At 42.9% G+C, this 25,636-nt stretch overlaps 1 protein-coding gene across 3 annotated transcripts in view; it reads right to left on the bottom strand.

Annotated features, from left to right (window-relative positions):
• Positions 1 to 21,773, bottom strand: part of idh1 (isocitrate dehydrogenase (NADP(+)) 1) — a 34,512-nt gene extending 12,739 nt beyond the window's left edge. Inside the window, exons 1-7 of one of the 3 annotated variants that reach the window (XM_068035850.1) lie at positions 21,670 to 21,773; positions 20,246 to 20,342; positions 19,986 to 20,125; positions 16,533 to 16,824; positions 6,771 to 6,876; positions 5,970 to 6,147; positions 5,394 to 5,545 (exon numbers count right to left, since the gene is read on the bottom strand). In XM_068035850.1, the coding sequence (XP_067891951.1) occupies positions 5,394 to 5,545; positions 5,970 to 6,147; positions 6,771 to 6,876; positions 16,533 to 16,824; positions 19,986 to 20,110 (853 nt within the window). In that variant the 5' untranslated portion in view covers positions 20,111 to 20,125; positions 20,246 to 20,342; positions 21,670 to 21,773. The remainder of the gene's footprint in view (positions 1 to 5,393; positions 5,546 to 5,969; positions 6,148 to 6,770; positions 6,877 to 16,532; positions 16,825 to 19,985; positions 20,126 to 20,245; positions 20,343 to 21,669) is intronic. The other 2 variants (XM_068035851.1, XM_068035852.1) reach the window with 2 other exon arrangements.
• Between the last annotated feature and the right edge of the window lie 3,863 nt (positions 21,774 to 25,636).

The raw sequence follows: 25,636 nt of genomic DNA on the forward strand, positions 1-25,636 counted from the left end.
AGCGAGAGGCAGCATGGTTTTGTGAAGGGGAGGTCGTGTCTCACTAATTTGATTGAGTTTTTTGAGGAGGTGACAAAGATGATTGTTGAAGGAAGGGCAGTGGATGTTATCTATATGGACTTCAATAAAGCCTTTGACAAGGTTCCTCATGGCAGACTGGTACAAAAGGTGAAGTCACACGGGATCAGAGGTGAGCTGGCAAAATGGATACAGAACTGGCTCAGTCATAGAAGACAGAGGGTAGCAGTGGAAGGGTGCTTTTCTGAATGGAGGGATGTGACTAGTGGTGTTCCTCAGGGATCAGTGCTGGGACCTTTGCTGTTTGTAGTATATGTAAATGATTTGGAGGAAAATGTAGCTGGCCTGATTAGTAAGTTTGCGGACGACACAAAGGTTGGTGGAGTTGCGGATAATGATGAGGATTGTCAGAGGATACAGCAGGATATAGATCGGTTGGAGACTTGGGCGGAGAAATGGCAGATGGAGTTTAATCCGGACAAATGTGAGGTAATGCATTTTGGAAGGTCTAATGCAGGTGGGAGGTATACAGTAAATGGCAGAACCCTTAGGAGTATTGACAGGCAGAAAGGTCTGGGCGTACAGGTCAACAGGTCACTGAAAGTGGCAATGCAGGTGGATAAGGTAGTCAAGAAGGCATACGGCATGCTTGCCTTCATCGGTCGGAGCATAGAGTATAAAAATTGGCAAGTCATGCTGCAGCTGTACAGAACTTTAGTTAGGCCAGACTTAGAATATTGCGTGCAATTCTGGTTGCCACACTACCAGAAGGACGTGGAGGCTTTGGAGAGGGTACAGAAGAGGTTTACCAGGATGTTCCCTGGTCTGGAGGGCATTAGCTATGAGGAGAGGTTGGATAAACTCGGATTGTTTTCACTGGAACGACAGAGGTGGAGGGGCGACATGATAGAGGTTTACAAAGTTATGAGCGGCATGGACAGAGTGGATAGTCAGAAGCTTTTTCCCAGGGTGGAAGAGTCAGTTACAAGGGGACATAGGTTTAAGGTGAGAGGGGCAAAGTTTAGAGGGGATGTGCGAGGCAAGTTCTTTACACAGAGGGTGGTGAGTGCCTGGAACTTGCTGCCAGGGGAGGTGGTGGAAGCAGGTACGATAGCGACGTTTAAGAGGCATCTTGACAAATACATGAATAGGATGGGATTGGAGGGATACGGTCCCCGGAAGTGCAGAAGCTTTTAGTTTAGGCAGGCATCAAGATCGGCGCAGGCTTGGAGGGCCGAATGGCCTGTTCCCGTGCTGTACTGTTCTTTGTTGTTCTTTGAATGCACGAAGCATTCGGAATAAAATTAATGAGTTAACAGCGCAAATAGAGACGAATGGCTATGATTTAGTGGTGATTACTGAGATGTGGTTGCAGGGAAACCAGGTTTGGGAATTGAATATCCAAGGGTACTCAGTATTTCGGAAGGATAGGCAGAAAGCAAAAGGAGGTGGTGTAGCTTTGTTAGTAAAGGAAGAGATCAGTGCTGTAGTGAGAAATGATATAGGCACTGGAGATCAAGACGTAGAATCAGTCTGGGTAGAAATAAGAAATAGCAAGGGAAAGAAGTCCCTGGTGGGAGTAATCTATGGGTCCCCAAACAGTAGTTCCGCAGTGGGGCACAGTATTAACCAGGAAATACTGGGGGCTTGCAAGAAAGGTACGGCAATAATCATGGGTGATTTTAATATGCATATAGACTAGATTAGTCAAATTGGCAAGGGCAGCCTCGAGGGAGAGTTCATTGAATGTATTAGAGATTGTTTTTTGGAGCAATATGTTGTGGAACCAACTAGGGAGCAGGCTATTCTAGATTTGGTATTATGTAATGAGGTGGGGTTAATTAATGATCTCACAGTTCAGGATTCTCTGGGGAAGAGTGATCATAGCATGCTAGAATTTCAAATTCAGTTTGAGAGCAAGAAACTGGAGTCCCACACTAGTGTTCTGGAGTTAAAGGTAATTATAGAGGCATGAGGACAGATTTGGCCCTTGTGGTCTGGGCCAAATGCAGTTGACGAGCAGTGGCAGATATTTAAGGAGATATTCAATTCCTCCCAACTAAAATATATTCCAGAGAGGAAGAAAGATTGTAAGAGGGGGGGAAAACATTCATGGCTAAGCAAAGAAGTTAAGGATCACATAAAGACAAAAACTAAGGCATACCATATTGCAAAGGCCAGTGGCAGGCTGGAAGATTGGGAAACTTTTAAAGACCAACAAAGGGTTACTAAAAAGTAATAAAAAGAGCAAAGGTAAATTATGAAAGAAAACTAGCGCATAATACAAAAACGGATAGCAAAAGCTTCTATATGTATATAAATGGGAAGAGAGTAGCTAAAGTGAATGTTGGTCCCTTGGAAGATGTGACTGGGGAGTTAATTGTGGGGAACACAGCAATGGCGAGGGCACTAAAACAGTATTTTGCCTCAGTTTTCACGGCGGAGGACACTAGTACCATCTGGTACACTGGTAACAGGTAATGCAGAGGTTATAGAAAGGGAGGAACTTAGAACAATCATCACTAGGGAAAAAAGTACTGAGCAAACTATTGGGATTGAAGGCAGACAAGTCCCCAGGGCCTGATGGCCTACATCCGAGGGTCTTAAAGGAATGGGCAGCGGAGATAGTGGATCCATTGGTTATAATATTCCAAAATTCCCTGGATGCCGGAAAGGTTCCAGTGAATTGGAAAAATGCTAATATAATGCCCTTATTCAAAAAGGGAGGGAGGCAAAAAGTAGGAAACTACAGATCAGTTAGTTTAACATCTGTCGTTGGGAAATTGCTAGAATCCCTTATTAAGGAAGTAATAACAGGACATATAGAAAGTCAAAACGCAATCCATCAGAGTCAGCATGGTTTTATGAAGGGTAAATCGTGTTTGACTAAATTGCTAGAGTTCTTCGAAGATGTAACAAGTAAAGTGGATAATGAGGATCCTGTAGATGTTGAAGGCATTTGATAAGGTGCCGCACAAAAGGTTAATACGCAAGGTAAGATCACATGGGGTTAGGGGCAATTTATTAACTTGGATAGAGGATTGGCAAACCAACAGAAAACAGAGAATCAGGATAAATGGGCCCTTTTCTGGTTGGCAAGATGCAACTAATGGAGTGCCACAGGGTTCGGTCCTCGGACCCCAACTATTTACAATCTATATTAATGACTTGGATGCAGGGATGGAAGGTACTATAGCCAAATTTGCAGATGACACTAAAATAGGTGGGATAGTAAGTTGCAATAAAGAAATAAGAAATTTACAAATGGATATGGATAGGTTAGGTGAATGGGCCAAAATTTGGCAAATGGAGTTTAACGTGGATAAGTGTGAGGTTATCCATTTTGGTCAGAAGAATAGAAAGGCAAATTATTTAAATGGAGAGAAACTTCAGGGTGCTTTGGTGTAGAGGGATCTGGGTGTCCTCGTGCATGAATAGCAGAAAACCAGTATGCAGGTGCAGCAGGTAATATGGAAGACAAATGGAATTTTAGCATTTATTGCTAAAGGGAGAGTATAAAAGTAGGGAAGTATTGCTGCAACTGTACAAGGCATTAGTGAGACCGCACCTGGAGTATTGCATAGAGTGTTGGTCCCCTTACTTGAGGAGGGATGTAGTTGCATTGGCGGCAGTTCAGAGCAGGTTCACTAGATTGATTCCAGTGATGAGGGGTTAGTCTTATGAAGAGAGATTGAGCAGTTTACGCCTCTACTCTCTGGAGTTTAGAAGAATGAGAGGAGATCTAATTGAGGTATATAAGATGATTAAGGGGATTAACAAAGTAGATGTAGAGAGGATGTTTCCTCTTGTGGGGCAATCTAAATCGAGAGATTATAGTTTTAGGATAAGGGGTAGCTGATTTAAAACAGAGATGAGGAGAAATTACTTCTCTCAAAGGGTCGTGAGTCTGTGGAATTCACTACCCCAGAGGGCAGTGGATGCCAGGACATTGAGTAAATTTAAGGAGGAGATAGACAGATTTTTAATTAGTAATGGGTTGAAGGGTTATGGAGAACGGGCAGGAAAGTGGAGTTGAAGCTGAGATGAGATCAGCCATGATCGTATTGAATGGCGGAGCAGGCTCGAGGGCTGAATTGCCTACTCCTGCCTCTAGTTCTTATGTTCTTAATAGAAGATGATGATGAGAGATCTGGACAGTCAACAAATATTTTTGCTTCTGAAAATAATAAGATGACAGCTTATGCTTTGACAATTTGTGACACAAGGAGCGCTGCCATGCATCCCCTGAACATGGAGATGTTGAGATCTTTTCACCCTGTCTGCGGCAGTCTCCTGCTTCTCAGTCCCCGTGTCCCTGTGGCTGGACACTCTGGCCACATCAAGAGCCTGCTTCTCGAATTGCATCAGTACTGTAAGCGTGCCCTCTCGTTCGTTCGCCCAAGCATTCAACTCCCTTTTGACCTACAAGGGGAAGAACAATGCTGTTAGGACTCCGTCTCCACATACAGCTTCTCATTCGCAGTCTGCATTCCAGCCTCCTGAGCAGCGGCACTAGGGTTCTGATTTATTCTTATGGGTCAGCAAGGCACATGAGCACACCCCTCTCCCATGGGGAGGGGAACACCATGCGCCCACAGGATGCTCCTCTCTTTTGCACTCTGGTGACTGCAGACCAAGAGACACACCATCTGGTCTCACTTAGCCACTCACCTTGCCAGACCCAAGAAGGTCACTGAAGCATTTCTAGCACTGCACCCAATTCCTACTCACCATTCCTCTGTTGCTGACCTCATGCGCTACCTCCAGCCATGCTCTCTTGGTGTATCTTGCAGATCCTCTGTTGCCACTGGCAGGAAAGAGAATGCTCCTGCAGGCAGCCACCACCCCCAGCAGCACCTTCAGTGAGTTGTCAGCAAAACAGGGGGCTGCCCAGGCAAGGGGACCCTTCTTGTCCACTGCCCTCTGCTCACGTTGTTCTTCCATTTTTTGGGTGAATAGCAGCCTCAGCAATGGCTGCCGCCCGCCCTTTAAATCGGGCCCGCTGCTGCCTCAGTCCCGCCTCTTTCCCACATCTGCCACTGCTAATTAGGCAGTGAACGTGACTCCAGGCCAATTAAGCTCTTGCTGATTAAAAATATTGACACATGCGCGGTTCCGCGTCGACATGGGGTCAGGATCCGGAAGTCATCGCAATGTCGGAGTTCCAACCCATGATTTGAAATCCCGCCCAGGAAGTCTGGTATTGCAAGAACATTTCTGAATTTGCAAAATATTTTGCAAGTTATTCTGATAAAGAAATGTCGGGTCAAACTGTGCAATATAATCTAGAAATTCATCAGTAGAATAAGCTGTTTACTACATATTATAAAGCACATCCTAACATAGATAAATGTAGTTGCTACTGGCACAATTACCTTGTGCAATAGAGTCAGATTGCACATCACCGTCATAATTCTTACAGGCCCAGATGAAGCCTCCCTCAGATTTTAGTGCTTGAGCTACCATGTCATCAATTAGTCTGTGTTCATACCAGATTCCTTTGGCCTCAAACTGTGCTTTGTATTGTCTGCAAGAGAAAGCAATTGTTGGTTTGCAAAAAATATTTTCATGGTCTAAAACAAAGATGTACCATTAGCCTTCTCACCTCAACATAAAGTCAAGCTCTCCAAATGTTTACATTTACACTGTCCTTTTTTTTTTAGGTACCCAAATGTTGTCTCCTGCCACTATGTTTCTTCCTTCGGTTGGGAGGACTAGTCAGTTTGGTCCACAGGCTCACTGCCATAGTAATCACATCTCTTGTTCACTAATCAAGAAATGACATGAGCAAGTAATCCTCAGCCCAAAGTGCCCATCCTCTTTTGCAATTGAAGGAGCTTCAAAACAGTAAGATTTCTTGCAGGGAAGTAAAATAATGAAGTGAGAGATAAATGAGTGTGGCAGGGAAGGAAAGAAAAACATTTCTGAAATGGTTATTTTAAAAATGTTACTTTTCATAGATTTCCTGGAATATGTCCTTGAATCGTCCATCGTATCTCTTCAGTATGGTATTCTTTGTGCTCATGTATAATGGCCAACCTTTAGCAAGAGCTTGTTGGAAGGAGCTATGAGCGAAGTCCCTAATAGAGGAGTCAGTGTTATACATTCCTAAAGCAACTCCTCCCCCATCTGTAACAGAAAACAGTTGCAGTGACATTTTTTACAAAGCTACATATGCCAAAGCTAGCATTTGTATTTATCATAATTGCTTTTGGATCTTACACCTATTATCAAAAGTACCCCTCAATTCCTAGATCCTCTTTCATTCCACTCCTTTCCCGCTTCCAAGTGCAAATGAACCCAACTTATATTCACATACCAGTGCTGAATTTTCTTTCCATTCCTCCAGGACATTGGTAACTTAACAATAAACTTAAATTTATTTTCATGAGCTCTTCTCAATTGTATGCATTTATTTCTTGCTTGCTACATATATCCTAACCTAACCTAAAAAGTGTGAATTGAAACTCTCCTATACCATTCTATAAGCCTAGTCTATACAGCCAGTAGATTCTTCCAAAACATAAAAACTACACTGCACATAGGAAATGGTGCTGTCAGTGTAAGCTGCTTGATGTAAGCATGTACAGGTGTTAGTGAACATGTCTCAATGTTATTGACCAGTTAAGCAGTTTAGCTGCAAAGTTGTGATCTAACACAATCTACTCAAAGAATCACTTACATGTTACATGCAGAATACGCAAAACTACAGATTTACTAAAGCACGCATCTTCACATCATGCAAACCTTACCTGTAAAATTATGAACAGCATAGGTGACAGGCTCACCACCATGCTCGGGTATGTATTTAATTTCAACTGTACCAGGACCAGGCACAACAAAGTCTGTAGCTCTGTACTGTGGACAAAAAATACATTTATTACTAAACTTAGTAAATAAAGTTCATCAGCCAAAATCCAGATGTAAAACAAACAACTAGGTAAGCTCTTTACAAGTAGTAATGATAGTCAAAATAGCATTATACTATATTTTTATTTGCCCTATTTCTATTCAGTTTACTTCCCTCCGAAGGCATTAACTCCCTGTTGGAGTGCAGTTCCATGGTGTCAGTTATCGTCTGGGATCTCACCCATGTGACCATTATTTATGTGTGAGCTTTAACAATGAATGTCAACAGACTTTTCAATTACAAGGACAATCACAGCTGAGGCCAATTCCATCATCACCTAATATTCACACATGCACTTGTATTCCAAGTCTACTATCAAAATTGAAAATTATCAGTGAGTAACTAAGAGAACATTCCCAATTCAAACTAACATTTTATGATCCTAATTCAATTGTGCATAGTATTAATATTTTGAAAGCCAATTTAAAATCTTCATTAATGACCCAGCTTTTGACATCAAAAAGGACATTTTCTTCACTGGTGCCAGCTACAAAAACTCTCCAATTGAAAGATGACTAGTGACCTCATGATTGCAGGTATAAATACAAAAAGATAGAATTGCAGCCCAGGCATGCGCCATGGAGAGGTCACTCCATAGTTGCCTCACAGCGACTGACACCACTGACCACCTCTAGGCGCTTACCCATTGTCTCTCGAGACAAGGAGGCCAAAGAAGAAGAAGAAACAAATAATGTATGATTTTCAGCCCTGAAAAGACCATGTCAAGTCTGTTTAGAAAATGAACAATTATGTTATGTTCCACTTAATAAGAGTTGTAGATATTCGGCTAATAGCTCATTGTTATTCTATTGTTTCATGAAGAATATCTTAATTCATCATGATCTTAACATGTGAAGCATTTTCAATCTACCTTTAATGAAATCACTTACAGAAATACATCTAGTTGTTTTTTCAATTCATTTCTACCATATGCATCCAGTAATATATTCTGTATATTATCTTTTGTGCATCTCCACGGGACAATTCTCAACACAAGAAAAACATGTGTAAACCCACATTCTAGCATTATCTTGCAGGCTGTTGTATGCTGGTGCATCAGCATAGTGCACCTCCTTAAGGTTTTTTTTAAGTCTCCTTTCTGATCTCCCTTCTCTCTGTGGCATTTCTTAGTAAGCATTTTTCTCAAAAAGAATTACACTATTATAGAAATGTTTATCTGCAGCGTATAGTACTGTTGAAATTCACATGAAAAGGTATATTTGACTGACTAGTGGAACTGATCATCCAGGTATAGAGTTGTGCGCTCTCTTCTGCAAAGAGAGAAAGCAGAGAGTTGTGAGTGTGAGAAATGGAATGTGTGGAGAGGATGGAATGACAACATTTGTGAAGGGTGCCTGCAAGGGATGGGTGAGTATAAGCATTGTGTGTCATAAAACCCACCTGGTTCACTGATGTCCTTTAGGGAAGGAAATCTGCCGTCCTTACCTGGTCTGGCCTACATGTGACTCCAGTACCACAGCAATGTGGTTGACTCTTTATGAGATGAGCACTTGAAACGCCATAGCATACAAGGCAAGAAGAAAAAAGGGCGGCACAGTGGCGCAGTGGTTAGCACCGCAGCCTCACAGCTCCAGCGACCCGGGTTCAATTCCGGGTACTGCCTGTGTGGAGTTTTCAAGTTCTCCCTGTGTCTGCGTGGGTTTCCTCCGGGTGCTCTGGTTTCCTCCCACATGCCAAAGACTTGCAGGTTGATAGGTAAATTGGCCATTATAAATTACCCCTAGGATAGGTAGGTGGTAGGGAAATATAGGGACTGGTGGGGATGTGGTAGGAATATGGAATTAGTATAGGATTAGTATAAATGGGTGGTTGATGGTCGGCACAGACTCGGTGGGCCGAAGGGCCTGTTTCAGTGCTGTATCTCTTTAAAAAAAAGCTACGGGCCAAGTGCTGGAAAATGGGATTAGCATAGTTAGGTGCTTGATAGCTGGCACAGACACAATGGGCTGAAGGGCCTGTTTCTGTGCTGTATAACTCTATGACTTTATATTCATGAGTGCCGAAACAGGCCAGTACAAAAACATTATCTTTGTATTACAAAGATAGGTTTGGGTGAAGACCTTTCAATCCATTTGGTCTCATCGTTCTAGAATACTTAACCATCTTTCCATGAAAGTATCACATGGTTTCTTAAATGAGTCAGTGTTTTAACCTCAACCTTCCTTCATAACAAACATTTCCAACTAATGACCATAAAAGGAACAACAACTTGCATTTATATAGTGTCTTTAGAGTAGGAAAATGTCTTAATATGCTTCACAAGAACATAATAGGATGAAAACTGACACCAAGCCAAAGAAGATCATTTTATGAGAGATGACTAAAACCTTGGTGTTATCACCTCCTTTTAAGCCTTACTACCCAATTTCCTTCCTTTCATCTCTACTTACTAGGGAGTAAAGATAAGATGGAGATTGGGCTTGCTTTCTGCTCTAATACTGAATCTGCCTAGCTGGGCTCCCCTCCCAGTATTTTTACAGCTCCATGTGTAACTCTCAATAATGTTTTTACAGGTCTTCTCACATGCATGCTGCATTATGCCCTTCATTGACTTTTTTTGTGCACACTGTTAAGTGTTGCTTATGCAAATATGATCTCCGGCCTGACCTCAGGGAAAGTAAATTACACATTAAGAATGAGGAAAAAGAAAAAAGGGTAAGAAATGAGCCGAGCAAAAATGTGAAGACAAAGAAGCAGGGTGAGTAAAAGGAAAAATAAAATGATGCAATACAGAAATGAGGAAACGGAGAAAAAATAAAATACATGAGGAAAATACAGGGTGATGCAAATTATGGGAAAAACCGGGAAATAGGTTAGAGTGGGAAAGAAGCATTTTAAAAATGAGTATTTCTTCCAAGTACACTAAACTAAAAGTTGTGCAGTAATTTAAAATAATGTGTAAGATCTGCTGAAATTAGACTTGCATAAGGACTAGGATGCACACAGTTATATACAACTGACATCAATCATTGGATATGTTATCCTGTTCCCCTCAAATCTGATGGCACGTGATGAATTTACAACATTGCTTTGCAATGCAAAGTTCACATTTGGTTTTATCATTCTTTGGACACACTAGGATCACGTGTATACTGACTTTGGAGTTGCAACATAGTTTGCAGATTCTGCACAAATCTTAATATTTGCTGAGAGCGTTCAACTTTTGGTTTAAATGCTACCATTAAATTGTGCCACTCTGTACTTTTACCAAAAGATTCCAATAGTAGAGAGAAACATACCATCAGATGAATTTTGCTCTTTGTCTCAGATACATTTTTCATACATTACCTGCTAAATTATAAATTTACTTTAATTTTTGCACAGGTATTCCTATTCCCTGTACACAGACAAAGACCATGGACCAGATATCCATTCCACACCATCAAAAGTTAAAACAAAAGGTGCAAAATGTTTATCAGTGATTTACAGTGGGCGGCACAGTGGCGCAGTGGTTAGCACCGCAGCCTCACAGCTCCAGGGACCCGGGTTCGATTCTGGGTACTGCCTGTGCGGAGTTTGCAAGTTCTCCCTGTGTCTGCGTGGGTTTCCTCCGGGTGCTCCGGTTTCCTCCCACATGCCAAAGACTTGCAGGTTAATTGGCTATTATAAATTGCCCCTAGTATAGGTAGGTGGTAGGGAAATATATAGGGACAGGTGGGGATGTGATAGGAATATGGGATTAGTGTAGGATTAGTATAAATGGGTGGTTGATGGTCGGCACAGACTCGGTGGGCCGAAGGGCCTGTTTCAGTGCTGTATCTCTAAACTGAACTAAACAAAGCAGATATTAATTACCCTTAATTGGCAACTTCCAAAACGTAATAAGTACAAAGAGTGGCCTCCAGTTTTCAAACTTTATCCAAAACATGGTACTTTAAATATATCAGAAAAATGCAATGATCATACACCCTTAAAAAGGACAGCACATGGAAAGTGAGGATGCAAAGGGTAAAGAGGAATGCTTTCAATATAAAGCATCCCCGCTGCTCTTTTCATTTAATAAGGGAAGAGATTTTAACGCATATGTCTTATCAATCTTTTTGTGAGAAAATTACAATTTCATTTCCCTTCCTTTGGAAAACCATCATGTTGGCTGCCCTCATAGTTCCATTGATTAACCCCGAAGGCAATGTTTCAGGCTGTCCCAGTTGTCAATCTGGAAGTATCCAAAGCAAGAAAAGCAAATGCCAGTTTAATTTTTTTTTAAAGTTGGTTGCCTCCAGATTTACATCTATGCCAGTCCAAAGCACTGTATTTTCAGTTAGTCAATGAAAGTATATAGAATGCTCCCATAATCCAGGTCATTACTGCAGCACCAGCTAGCTGAGAAGAATCAAAACGGTAGGTTTCCATGGGCAGGTAGGTACCCCTCCTCCATTCAAATCAAGGAAGACACATGTCATGTCTTGAGAAACTTGGATAAAATCCATTATTGTATGCATTAACTGGTTAATTTCTTATTTCGATTCTAATTTATTACCAAGTAAAGAGAAAAAGAAAACAATTACTGGGAACAGACCTATTTACACTGGAGTTTGGAACTCACATTTGAGTATTTATTTAGTTACAGCAGTGATATTTGTACTCGCCATTATTCGAAATAAAAATGTTGGATTAAAGGTTTTGCAGATTAGTGTGATCCATATTACCTTGTTACAACCCAAATCTTGCTCCAAATACATCAATGACAGTAATCACAACTTTAGTTCCAGCACAGTAAATGAGACAGTATTGCTGCCTTTCTAAGATCCAGGACCCAAGAGGTACTTTTTGTGATACTCTAACGGGAATGTTATGCTTTCCCCCACTGTGGGTTTGGAGGCAGGAGGGTGGCATGGCTGGGGGGTGGAGTTCCCGCCTTGCCAAAATTTAGTCCAGGGCAGGAAAGCCTGTGAATGGCCTTCTTGCCCCACTGCCAATTGAGGCCCTTAACTGGACAGTTAAGCCCCAATTAAGGGCCTCTTCCTGCCGCAGCCATAATTAGTTGTATGGCGGGCAGCCCTGTTGCTGCATGGGAAGCAGCCATGAAAATTGTGCTGGTTGCTTCCTGGCTCCGGGGGCAGGGGGGATCCCTCGTAAAAAGGCACTTAGTGCCTGAACGAGGGACCGGGCATCAGCAGTGGTAGGGAGGGGCACTGATGGCCACCCCCCCTGCCCCTGCTGCTGAACCCCCTCCACCACCACCCCCCTCCACCGTAAGACCCCTCTCGCCCTGACCTACCTGAGGCCTGGTTCCAGTGACGCTCCTCGGCCTCTGGTAGGTGCAGCTGCAGCCACCGCCTCTGCTCAAAGGAACTCAAAGGAGCTGTGAGATAAAGCCCCCGGGCACTGGAAGCTGTGATGGGCCCAGCATGCCCCAAACCCAAAGCCCCGAACCTAGCGACATGCCCAGCAAACCTCAGCTCCAGGACACCGAGAGCAATGACACGTCTGGCGCACTCCAGCTCCGGGAAGCCGGGAGCAGTGATGTTTTCGAGGAGGAACAGAGGGGAAATATATCAACAGAGGACAGCCCCATCCTTGAAGCCTACAAGACCGCACCCCCCCCCCCCCGATGTCACCCCAGCGGAACAAACCCTGCATGAGAAACCAGGAGGGGTTTCTGAGCCTAACGAATGTGAAACAGCTTGTGTACATCATGGGTATGCAGGAACATACCAAAGGACTAGGACTAGCAATAGCTAACTTAAAAATGGGTATAAGGATTGCTTCAATTAACGTGCTTAGCATTAAATCCACTACGCAATGTGTTTCAACCTTGGACTACCTCGCCAAGGTCAAAGCCGACCTACTGTTTCTGCACGAGTATGGAATACCACACCTCAGCACCTACAGGCAATGGTTGCGATGGTGGTCCCACGGGCTGTCGATCTGGTCAGGGGGTAATGATTCCCGTTCCTCCGGCCTGGGGGAGGTAACTTCACCATCTCCGAAGTTAAGAAGGTGGTGGGCAGTCGCCTCCTCCTAGCAGATGTAACGTACAACAATGCTCCACACCGGTTGATCAACGTGTACGCCCCGGTTCAATGCAGTGAGTGGCTGACCATCTTCCAGCAGCTCCCACTGCTGCTGGCGACGTCCAGGCCGGTCATTCTAGGCGGTGACTTCAACTGCATCATTGACGCAGCTGGACGATCCAACAGTGACGACAGCAAACTGGACGCTACATCCAGATTCCTGATGGAAACAGTAAAAGATGCCAAGCTGCATGACGTCTTCAGCAGACGTAGCGCAGCGTAGATACACCTGGTCAAGATCAGGCAGGTCTGCCCGTTCCAGGATTGACTTCCTGTTTGTGTCCCATGCTGTCACGATCAGATCCACCGATGTCAAGCCGGTGTTCTTCTCCGACCATTGCCTCTTACTGGCCAACTGTCACTTACAGGATGACCAGCAGGTTGGCAGGGGGACATGGAAGCTCAATGCTACACTGCTAACCCCAGAGAACATTGAGGAATTCAAAAGGGATTACAAAGGTTGGAGAACCGTGAAACCACTCTTTGAGTCTCCAGTTCATTGGTGGGAGGCAATCAAGGAGAGCATCAAGAGGTTCTTTATCTTCAAAGGTGTTCAGAGAGCGAGAGAGAGAGAAACAGAGGGAAATGTCCTGACTCCAGAGAAGAATGCAAAATCTGCTCCGGCTGCAGTCGATGAGGGGGGCGGTCGAGGTCAAGGAGGACCTCCATGAGGTGAAGAGCCAGCAGGCCTCGCTCTTTGCTAGGGAGGCCTCCAAGATCATCTTCAGTCCAGAGTCCGCTCCATTGAGCAGGATGAGACGTGCTCGCGTTACTTCTTCCAAAAGGTACACAGAAAGAACTCTGTGATCAGCAGCCTGAAGGAAGAGGATGGGTCGGTAACGTCTTCGCTGTCCGACATACTAAGGATCAGCAAATCCTTTTATGCTGGGCTATACGAAGTGAAGCCCACAGACAGCAGAACCTCCCAGTCCTTCCTGTCATCTATTACAGAGGTCTTAGATGACAGCATGAGGCAGAGAGTGGACAAGCCGCTAACTCTGGACGAGCTGACAAAGGCTGTCAAGTCCTTTGAGATGAGTAAAACTCCCAGAAGCGATTACTTACCAGTTGAGTTGTATTCGGTCCTGTGGGACTGGGTCGGCCCAGACCTGCTGGAAGTATACGAGAGAATGCTTCTGGCCGACAGCATGTCAGAATCCATGAGGAAAGGCATCATCACCCTCATCTACAAGCGGAATGGGGAGGGGGCAAAAATCAAAAATTGGCAGCCCATCTCACTGCTTAATGTTGACTACAAGATTCTGTCCAAAGTCATCATCAGTCGAGTCAAGTCTGCTCTGGAGTTGGTGATTCACCCTGACCAGACCTGCACTGTACCCGGCAGGAAGATCTTTGCTCTTTAGTCAGGGATACGATCGCCTATATATGGGACAGGAGGGTGGACACCTGCCTCATCAGCCTGGACCAGGAGAAGGCTTTTGACAGGATATTGCACACCTACATGATGGACGTGCTTTCCTAAATGGGGTTTGGGGAGGGAATCTGCAATTGGATCAAACTTCTCTACACAAATATCAGTAGCGCAGTCTCAATCAATGGGTGGGAATCAGAAAGTTTCCCGATCCAATCTGGAGTCAGACAGGGCTGTCCTCTCTCCCCTGTCTTGTTTGTTTGCTGTATTGAACCCTTTGCTGAGTCTATTAGGAAGGATGCGAGCATAAAAGGGGTGACAATCCCAGGCAGCGGAGGCACTCAGGTCAAAACCTCCCTATACATGGATGACGTCGCCGTCTTCTGCTCGGATCCGCTGTCCGTTCGCAGACTGATGAGCATCTGCGACCAGTTCGAACTGGCCTTGGGAGGCAAAGTTAACCACAGCAAGAGCGAGGCCACGTTCTTTGGGAACTGGGCTGACCGATCCTTTGTCCCCTCCACCGTCAGGTCAGACTACCTGAAGGTGCTGGGAATATGGTTCGGAAGGGTCGGGGCGTGCACCAAAACCTGGAGGGAGCGAATAGCCAGGGTACACCATAAGCTGAGCATGTGGGAGCAGCGATCTCTCTCTCCATTGTGGGTAAGAACCTGGTCATCAGGTGCGATGCGCTCACATTGTTGCTGTACGTGGCACAGGTCTGGCCAAAACCCCACTCCTGTGCCACGGTGGTCACCCAAGCCATTTTCCGCTTCATCTGGAAAAGGAGATGGTGGATCCTGTCGGATGGTTCCCCGAGCAGACTGCCAAAGTCATTTGGCAGAATGCCTCATCGCCAGAACTTTCAAACAAGCACCAAGATGTAGCTTGGCTGGTGGCGAGAAGAGCCCTCCCCGTCAGATCCTTTCTGCATGCCCGAAGTCTCACCCCCTCCGCACAATGCCCTCGAGGTGGCTGTGGTGGGGAAGAGACGGTTGCCCACCTCCTTCTAGAATGTGTCTTTGCAAAGCAGGTGTGGAAAGAGATGCACTGGTTTTTGTCGAGTTTCATCCCAAGCAGCTCTGTAACACAGGAGTCTGTGCTCTACGGACTGTTCCCAGGGACGCACACCGAGATAAACATCAACTTCTGCTGGAGGACTATCAATTCGGTGAAATACGCTCTTTGGTCTGCCCAAAACATGCTGATATTCCAGCGCAAAGAGTTGTCCACAACCGAGTGTTGCAGACTGGCACATTCCAAGGTCCAGGACTACGTGCTGAGGGACGCACTAAAGCTTGGGGCAGCCACGGCAAAGGCTCAATGGTGAACTGAGGGGCTGGATCCATGGAAAACCCCTCGGGCTGTATCCAGAAAATATGGGTTTGCTGCAAAATGTACATGGCATGTAAAATGAAATGGAAGGGTTGTGAGGCAACTCACTCCTGTATTGAAGGAAACTGATCTCCCTTGCACTCTTTGTATTGTTGACTTGGTGCTGTTCAGAACTGTTTTGTAATGTATTTTTCACAGATTTTTATGGATAAAGTATATTTTGGGGAAAAAAAGCTGCCAGCCTCTGATTTGCTGGCAGCTCTGCAAGGCCGGGACTTCCGGTGACGGGGTCCTTGATCGGTGGAAGGCCCGCTGCTGTCCACTTAAGTACCTGATTGGCACTAAATTCAGCGAGCCTTCCAGAGAAGGGCGACGCAGGGATCTCGGCATCAATTTCTCCAGACATTGAGACCCCTGCTGTCAGGATAAAATTTGTCCCTCTGGTTTTGTTGTTACAGAACATATTGACACTGAAAGCAAAGGCCACCGTGCTTTCTGACCACTAAAAGGTTGAATGGCTCCTTGAAGCAGTAATGTATATAGGCCAGAGGAGGAAATGAAGGAAGAAAACAAAAAGTTTGGATTGGTTTTCAATCACTAGTTACAATGAAGCATTGATAGAAATTCTGCAGCAAATGTTGCACATTCTTCAACCAACGATTTCAAAATATAAAATCGCGGGGGGGGGGGGGGTACCAATTAATATATATTCAGTTAAGGTCATCAAGGTCTTAAAAAACATAAAATAAGCTTAAAAGATTTTTCCTCTTTCAAAGATTCTCAAAATAACTTACTGGGATGAAATTCTTTTAGAAAGAAATTTAAGAGCACTATAAAATAAACTGTTATTTCAGCTTACTTGGTCACCATATGCATGACGCCCAATGATGATTGGCTTGATCCAACCGGATACCAGCCTAGGAATGTTCTCACAGATGATCGCTTCTCGAAACACCGTGCCACCAAGTATGTTACGGATGGTCCCATTGGGTGATTTCCACATTTGCTTGAGCTTGAATTCCTCCACTCTGTTCTCATCAGGAGTAATGGTAGCACATTTTATTCCTACATTATATTTTTTAATGGCTTCCGCAGCGTCGATGGTCACTTGGTCATTAGTAGCATCACGGCACTCAATTCCCAAGTCATAGCTTAAATGAAAAGAAAGTTTATTCAAGATTCAATTTTAAATAAGATCTGTTTGAAACATATTTTATACTGATGTTAACATTTTCTAAGAGAATATTTCTATATTTCCCCTTTGAATGTCCACAGAAGATTGTTACTACTTCACTAAATCATATGCAGGACTGTTATGAATCCATGAAAGAGAATGATTGAATGATTGATTTATTATAAACATTGAATTTGTTTATACTATACTGCTAAAATAAATTCCATAGCACAAAAAAATTCAGGATTTTTTGTATGTGAAAACAGGATAGCAAAAAACCCTGAAACCAGAAATTTTGTACTAGTTATTTTAAAATTACCCTTTTCTTCTGTAAATTTCTCATAAAAGTATAAAATTTAATAACTGGGCTACTGCTAGTCTGTCACAGGGTTGCCTCTAAACATTTGATTTGCACTCACACTGTAAAAGCATGAATGCAGTTTCTGTTATTTTCACTTTCTTGCACATTCAACTTCAAATATGCCCTTTTGCTTTCTCTTATCAAGAACAATTTTATTTTTTCACTATCCGACACATATTAACTTACTTACAGCATACAAAATACTGCTTCATCTGCTTAACTTTTATATAAATGGAAACTGCATATCTTATCTGACCAGTCATCTCCTTCTCACAGAGATACATCATTTCAGGCTACTGCTTGTATCCAGAGTCACTATGGCAATGTATGCTATGGCAGCCTTCTGCAGTGGCTCCATTCCTTTCAATGGTCATCATATGCTTAAACCAGCCTGCAGACTGATCCAGAGGTTATCAAACCACTAAACAATTAGTTAACAGATATCATCTTATTCTTTATTTTTAAAAAAGGCAGGAAAGGTGCAATTTGCATTGAAATTGCTCCCTTACCCTTTCCTCTCCTTTTGTTTGAAAGAATAATGGTAAAATGGTGGGATAAAAGTAATTTCCAAAATAAATCAAGAAAAACATTAAACTAAAAAGAGATAATAACAAAACTTAATGCTCTGTTACTCCAAGCCATATTTTTTATGCATGCAAAGGATGGATGCAGAAAGGCTCAATTTTCTACTTTTCAGGGTACTGTAATTTCCTTATTACATGGGTAGGAAGAGGGATAAATAGGAAAAATTTACACTTAATATTGAAGTTTTTGTAAGGGCAAACATCAGCAAACCTAAACAGCTGTGCATAATTTGGAAAATGAAGAAATTATAGCATACACCAACTTCAACAGAAAATACTATTACTCTTTCTCTCATTCAAAAAAGACAAGCATAAGAGGGTAGATACAGAACAACTTCTCCAGAAATTCATCTAACCACAATTCCTGCAGCATTAAAAGGCAGCACTGGGTTATGTAATCTCTCCATCTTTAAAAGTTTTGCCCATTTCCAACCTCTCCCCCCAAAAAGCCAAATTCTTTTTGAGATTAGAATGTTCTTATCTATGCTCTACTATGGCAGTAAGCACTCAAAATAAAAAAAGCAAAATAACATATTACAAATATTTCTACCATAAGAACTCATTTATGTTGCGTTTTACATTGTTATCTTAGCTGGGCTGAAAAATTCAAGGCTGAATATGCAAGTACCAAGGATTCTAATTTCATTCCATCTATAATTAGCTGCCTAACTGACCAGCATTACAAAGTTTAGTCTCCTCTTATTTTCATTGGCTATAGGCGATTCAAAAAAAAAGACTTGCTTTTGTATAGTGCTTTTCACGACCACCGGGTGTGTCAAATCACTTCACAGCCAATTAAGTACTTCTGAAATGCAGTCACTATTTTAATATATGAAATGCTGTAGGATTCAGTTCAGAGACAGGTTAAACCCAAATTCTCAAAAATACATAGTAATTCCGTAACACTCAAATTACCAATAACCTACATGATGGTAAATGGCACAAATTTCTATTTAAAAAGCCTTTCTTTTTCAATTTTACGTTCTGGATTTCCAAAGTGTTTAAGTACTTTAATAAAATGAGTGTGCATCATCATTATCATTTTTTTCAATAAAGTCCAACAGCTGCAAAGAATCATTAACGCACATTTGCTAAACTTTTCCGTGAAACGCAAATTAGTTATAATGATTGATGGAAGCCATTTATTTGCTTGTAAGGAAATTATAAAGCTTTCTACTTACCAGTTAATAATTTAATGCACCTACCAAGTCAACTGATATGGTATTGGGCTATATATACCCACATCTGATCCTTTGTTTGTTTGGAGTTAGTCAATGTTAACCAGGATAGTGTGAGGTGGGCGGGGGAAGGAACAGACATTGCATTTAATCTTAATGGGGCCAAGTTAGCCATAATCTACTACTGATTCCTTTCCTGTAACCCCAACTGGAAGTGTGCAATGTGTGGATGTCAGGGGAGAACAGGAATGAGGCTCAGCTGTAATACCAACAGTAATAGTTCCTGAAAATACCATCTGGCATGGCTCATACAAAAAGCTTGTCAAAAGCTTTGAGGCAACCTTTTTGGCTCTACACTTAATGGAGAGTGGCGAATACTGCTGGGTATGGTTCCCTAGTACTAGTTGCCTCAAAGCTACTGACAAACAGGTACCTGGGAACCATACCCAGAAGTATTCACCACTCTCAGGACAAGTGTAGAGCCAAAAATAAAAAAAAACAATGTTTTATTTAAGTACATCTATCCTGTATTTTTTGTTATTTTGTACATACTTGAAGAGCTCTGGAAACACTGCAAGGCAACTTAACATGTTGAAAAGGTAAACATGACAACGTTTAATATTTATTGAATTACTCTTGTTAAATTTAATTTTGTTTGGAACAATTACTGAACCATACAACAAAATAGAATTGCAGCACCAATAAAGTAAATATTTTCAATAACTCAGTGATTCAGCAATTTTTTCAAATTTTAATTTTGTATGTTAACTCAAGTGCCTCACCCAGACTGTGAATTGTGCAATCAGCATTCTCTGTTTTATGAGGCAGACATAAAAAAGGACTGGCTGAAAATACAGCTATGATATTCATTTTAGTTAAGTCAAAAATGTAAATATGGGGGAATAGAAGAATTACATTTGAAGCAAAATGTGGATTTTATTCATTTTTTGTTGAGCCAATAAAAACAAGTTCAATTAATAAAGGCGACATGTTTTAATGTTCTTTAAATTACAACCTGTGTAGGTCTATCTCCATATAGGGGAAGAGGAGTTTCTCTTTGATCAGTTCCCATATAACTCTGGTCATCTCATCTCCTTTCATTTCCACCACAGAACCAACCTGGATCTTTTTGGGTGACATTGTTTTGTTTAATTTCTGTAAAGAAAAAAATAGCTATTGATGACAAAATAATCCATTTAGAGTATTTTTTTCTAACAGTAACATACATGGACACGAATCTTTGTGTTAATCCCTAAATCTAGGTCCTGTACTAGCCTTGTAAGATGATCCTTGACAATTAAGATCTCAAATTTCAATTGCAGTTTGCGTCCCGTCACTTATCACATGTTCATCTGTCAGTGATTCTTGATGGCTACATGAAAAAAGACCATCTGAATCATCAGTTGATTTATTTTTATTTTATTTATTTATTTAGAGATACAGCACTGAAACAGGCCCTTCAGCCCACCGAGTCTGCGCCGACCATCAACCACCCATTTATACTAATCCTACATTAATCCCATTACCCTCTCACATCGCCACCGTCCCTCAATTCCCCTACCACCTACCTATACTAGGGGCAATTTATAATGGCCAATTTACCTATCAACCTGCAAGTCTTTGGCTGTGGGAGGAAACCGGAGCACCCGGAGAAAACCCACACGGTCACAGGGAGAACTTGCAAACTCCACACAGACTCCACACAGGCAGTACCCAGAATCGAACCTGGGTTGCTGGAGCTATGAGGCTGCGGTGCTAACCACTGCGCCACTGTGCAGGAAGTATGACTGAGAAAAGGGCTGTAGAATAGCCTCCACCTTTTGCAGCCACTGCAATTTTCCCAGCTATAAAGTGTACTGTGTCCAGTCTTTTTCTGGGAGTCTGGAGCTCGGGATCACAATCTCAATCACAGAATAAGGGGCCATTTAGGATTGAGATGAGCAGTTTCTTCAAAGGGTTGTAAATATTTGGAATTCTCGAACACAGAGCTGTGGATGTTCATCATTGAGTATATTCAAGACAGAAATCGATAGATTTTTGGTCACTGAGTGAATTGAGGGTTATGGAGATAGTGTGGGAGGGTGTAGCTGAGTTAGATCAGCCGTGATCTGACTGAGTGGCTTGAAGGGCCAAATGGTTGATTGCTGCTCCTATTTCTTACATTCTTATTTAAACAGCCAAGTGACAGGCAAACGGCCAAAGATGCAAAAAAAAATCACGCTGGCCCAAAGATACTCTGAGAAAACAAACCTACATTATTTTCTGTCCAATTGCAGAATTTTAGATACAAACATCTCTTTGCCTGTCGCCACTTGTTTAACTGATCTTGCATTTCGCAACACTGAGACGTCCCCCATTGCAATGCTACGTGCGTCCCTCGGGTGTGACTGGGAAAACACACCTAGAAATCATTGACTGGGATCGGACGGGAGAGGGGGAGGAACTCGATCACAACAAACAGCACAAGTCAAGGTCAAATCACAGAAGACGAGAGTCGTTTAACTTAAATGCCCACATGAATCATGAGAAAAATAAGGAAGCTACTTCTGGGCATCAGCAGCTGTGCTTCCCCCGGCTAGCACAAAGGCGTCAACTCATCTTCTCAAGTTTCGACCTACTTGAAGTCACATTGTTTGCAAATGGCATGGCATCGAAAGGGGCGCAGAAGATTGAGAAGAGCTTGGAGAAAAATCCCTCACCTGTTTAAAGCAATGTCGAGGAAGAGATTACCTCCTGCAACTTCCAGCCGCGCTTACTCCAATGTGACAGCTCGAGCCCGGCGCCGCAACCCAGCCGCCACGGCCCTCACGTGACTACGGCACCGCCCAATCAGCGGGACGCAAGGCGGGATAGTAGCGGTTTGCCCAATGGGGACGCACCACATCGGATCAGCGTTGGAGCCGCGAGCCTTAGCAACGGTTGGTGCGGGCTCGAGTCCGGGGATTGCTCTCTCATTTTCTCAGTCTGGGGCTGCGAGCCGACACGATGGGAGCCAGAAACAGTGCACACTTTGCTCTTATGCAGAATTTGTTGGGAGTGTATCTTGAGCTCCAAAGTTTAGCTGTGAGGAAAATATTTGTCAAACACCCCTGAGAGAAGTAATGAGTGGGATAGGCCGTATTTGTGTAATATCAGCTTTTAAATATAATGCTGTAGATAGAGCTAGCCATGGGTTCTGCTATACAGAAGTCCTCCCATGGTGTTTTTGCATTGTAATAAATACTATTCTCATGAGGGGCTTCTGCGTTTTGTGGGGTTTTGCTTCTGAGCCTCCCTCCCCCCCCCCCCCCCATGTTATAATTCTGTCAAGATCTGGAGGAATCTTCATTCAGCGCAGGCGTATATCATGGCCCGGTACCTCATTTTCATTGATATCATTGCTGAAAATCCAGCTTCGCATAAGTAAATTGTGCTAAATGGGACCAACACTTTCAATGCTGCAGAAGAAGGAGTGCTGAACGCATCGGAGCCTTCACACCAAAATGTCCCCAAGGGCATTTCACTGACCTTGGTTCTGAGGGAGCTATCTGATGAAATGTCAATGAGCTCTGCTAATAGCTTGGATGGGACAGAGGGTGGCAGTTTTACTTCAATTATCTTACTCAAGAGATTTGGAGCCCACAGGTGTGTAGCAGGTTGTTCTGCCATGAGTTATGGGAAATAAGCATTACATTTGTTGCATAGACCAGAGAGATGTGCAACAAAGTGTGGTTTCATTTCGTCAAAGTCATTGTTTTTTTTCTTGAATGAAAGCATGTAAGAGCTCAAACATATCCGTAGTCCTCGCATAGACAAGAACTTTCCAGATTTGCAGTTTCCTTTGGAATGCGCCAATTCTTTCATGCTGGGCAAAAGATTGAATTCTCCCACCTTGCATAGTTTTATTCATCTGATTAATTTCACTGACTATATGAGGTAATCCAGTTTAGCTAGCCACATGTCATCATTCAGCACCTCAACAAGTTCAGATTTCTTGTCTGCTAAGAAAGTACATACCTCTTCCCTGATATGAAATATACAGGTAAGCATTCAGCCTTGATAGCCATCTTACCTCTATGCATGAACACGGAATTTGCTCTGCATCCACTTCCTCACAAAGTGCAGCAAAACACCTGGAGTTTGTTGCTCTGGATTTAATAAGCTTAACGAATGTTATGGCTGTGTTGGTAACACAAAGACCTGGTTCAATATCTTTTAGAGCAAGCGCCTCTCAGTATAAAAAGCAAAGTGCCCAAATAGTATGAGATGCTGCAGCTTTTAGTTTTTTTGCAACACCAGAATGCTTTCAGGTCTTTGCTGCAGCTCTGTCAATGCAGACCCCAGTGCAATTCGTCCGGTGGATTTCTGCTGAAATCATGAAATCATCCAAAAATTGTTGTCTTGAGCCCTTTGCCAAACAAAAGGTCCTCTCATTTCCCTATTCCACACATACCTAGCAACTAAATCGAATATTTTAGAAATGTGTATAGATGATGTAGCAAAGTCTTTGCTGTGCAGTTGATCAATGCACTGCAAACCTAAGTCTTCTGACATTAAATCAGTCTGTCGTTTGACTTTGGTATTTTTTTCCAGTTATGGCCTTCTGCTCTCCAAACATTTTCCTTATGATTTCAAAGGCACATGGAATTATCAACGCCTCAGCAATCGTACGTGATTTTTTTGCTTTAGCAATTTTCTGTGCCACAATGTAGTATGAGACTACGATCTAAAGGCCTACTCGGGTTTGCAAATGAAATCCGACCTGGCCCGAGTCCTTATTATTATCCTCATTATTGAAGAGGTTGTATTCTACCTTGAATGGAATCGCTGACTGCAGACTAGTGCGGAGTGTTTTTCCCCCCTTGACGTCCTGGCTGTCACTGTGTCCAATCAAGCCCGACCCGACCCGAGCCCGAATGCCGGACCCAGACACGTCGTCAGGTCCCCTCGGGTCGGGTAACCGTACTCTACTACTAGCTTTTTATCAGCAGTAGTTGTGGATTTTCATGACTGCTTTAGTACGTGCATGTTCTTTACTCTTTTGCTCAAAAAACGAATGTTGCTTGGCCATATAAATTTCATTCTTGGTAATTAAGTATCTCTGGAGGGTTTCAAAGATTCATTGGACAGTCTTTGGCCACAAATGGCACAGTGGAAATTTCTACTCATTCAATCCTGGATGTCAACAAGCAGCCAGACAAGTTAGAGACTGCGCTAATTGCTGGTATTTTTAACTATATGTTAAGAATATATTTGATGGATTGTAGCAGGCCCTTGGGCAGCAAATGGACAGATACTGTAAATTTAGGACTTAATAAGTTCTTCTTTATAATAGGGACTATTTAAATGGGAGCAAGAAAAATTACAAAGAATCATTGTAAAAGCACACAATACATATCAGATATGGATACATTTTAAAATGTGACTAACAACTTCAAAACAACAAAACCCACAGAGCGATGATGCAGAAATTCCTTCAATGAGTTCAAGGGGTGAAGAACATTGAGGAGGAGAAAGTGTGAGTAAAAAATATAAAGCCGCCATTGTCTTTGATCCCTGCCACAAACTCAATTCTCTTGCCAGTGGCTCCATCCCTCTACCTGGCAACTGTCTGAAGCTGAACAAGATTGTTCACAACATTGATGTTATATCTGAGCCCTAGATGAGTTTCCTACTACACATTCACAACATCCGTAAGACTGCCTATTTCTACCTCCTTAAAATTGCCGACTTCATCCTTTTCTCACATCTTCTGCTGAAACCCTCATCTATTCCTTTGTTACCTGTAGCTTTGATTATTCCAATGCACTCCTGGCCGGCCTTCCATGTTCTATCCCATGCAAACTTGAGGTCAATCAAAACCTCTGCTGCCCATGTCCTAACGCACACCAAGTCCTGCTTACCCATTTCCCCTGTGCGTGCTGATGTATATCAGCTCCAGGTCAAGTAACACCTCGATTTTAAAATGATCATTGTTGTTTTCAAATCCCTCCATGGCCTCAACCCACCCTATCTTTGTAATTTTCTTCAGCCCTACAATCCCGTAGATTTCTGCACAGTGCCAATTTTGGCCTGCTGAGCATTCCCCATTTCAATCACCACCACTGGCGGTTGTGCCTTCAGCCGTCTAGACCCTAAGCTGTGAAATTCCCTCCTTAAATCTCTGCCTCTCTACCTCGCTTTTCTCCTTTAAAACCTTGAAGCCCCTGTTTCCTCTTATCTCCTTACTAAACCCGAATTGCAACCTGATTGTAGGCTCAGAGTCTGGAAAGTCTCTATCTTTCCACCTCCCCTTCCCTTCCCACCCTCAAGCTAATGGGGTGTACGCCTCCTCCCTGTCTTAAACACCAGTTAAATCAGAGGGAAAAACAGTCTCTTTTAAAATGCACGAGGAAAAGGATTGAAAGGAAGGTTTATGTTACCTTGGTCCAAGCAAGACACCAGACTAAATTGTGGACCCCCCCCCCCCCCCCCTTCCTCTGCCAACCCCCTCACTCAGGTTTTATTAAGTTAGAACTCACATTATTTTATTTCTCAGAAGCTGTGAGTGGGTTATCAACGTGGAAATGATCAAAACAAAAACTTCGCAGGATACATCCATAGAAATCCATGATACACAAAACAGCTTGTCCAGCCACGTGCAATTGGTGTCCAACAGGAAGAACCTGTGCATGGTACATTCTTTAT

This window comes from Heterodontus francisci, chromosome 7 (genome assembly GCF_036365525.1).
Source record: "Heterodontus francisci isolate sHetFra1 chromosome 7, sHetFra1.hap1, whole genome shotgun sequence".
Lineage (NCBI taxonomy): Eukaryota > Metazoa > Chordata > Chondrichthyes > Heterodontiformes > Heterodontidae > Heterodontus > Heterodontus francisci.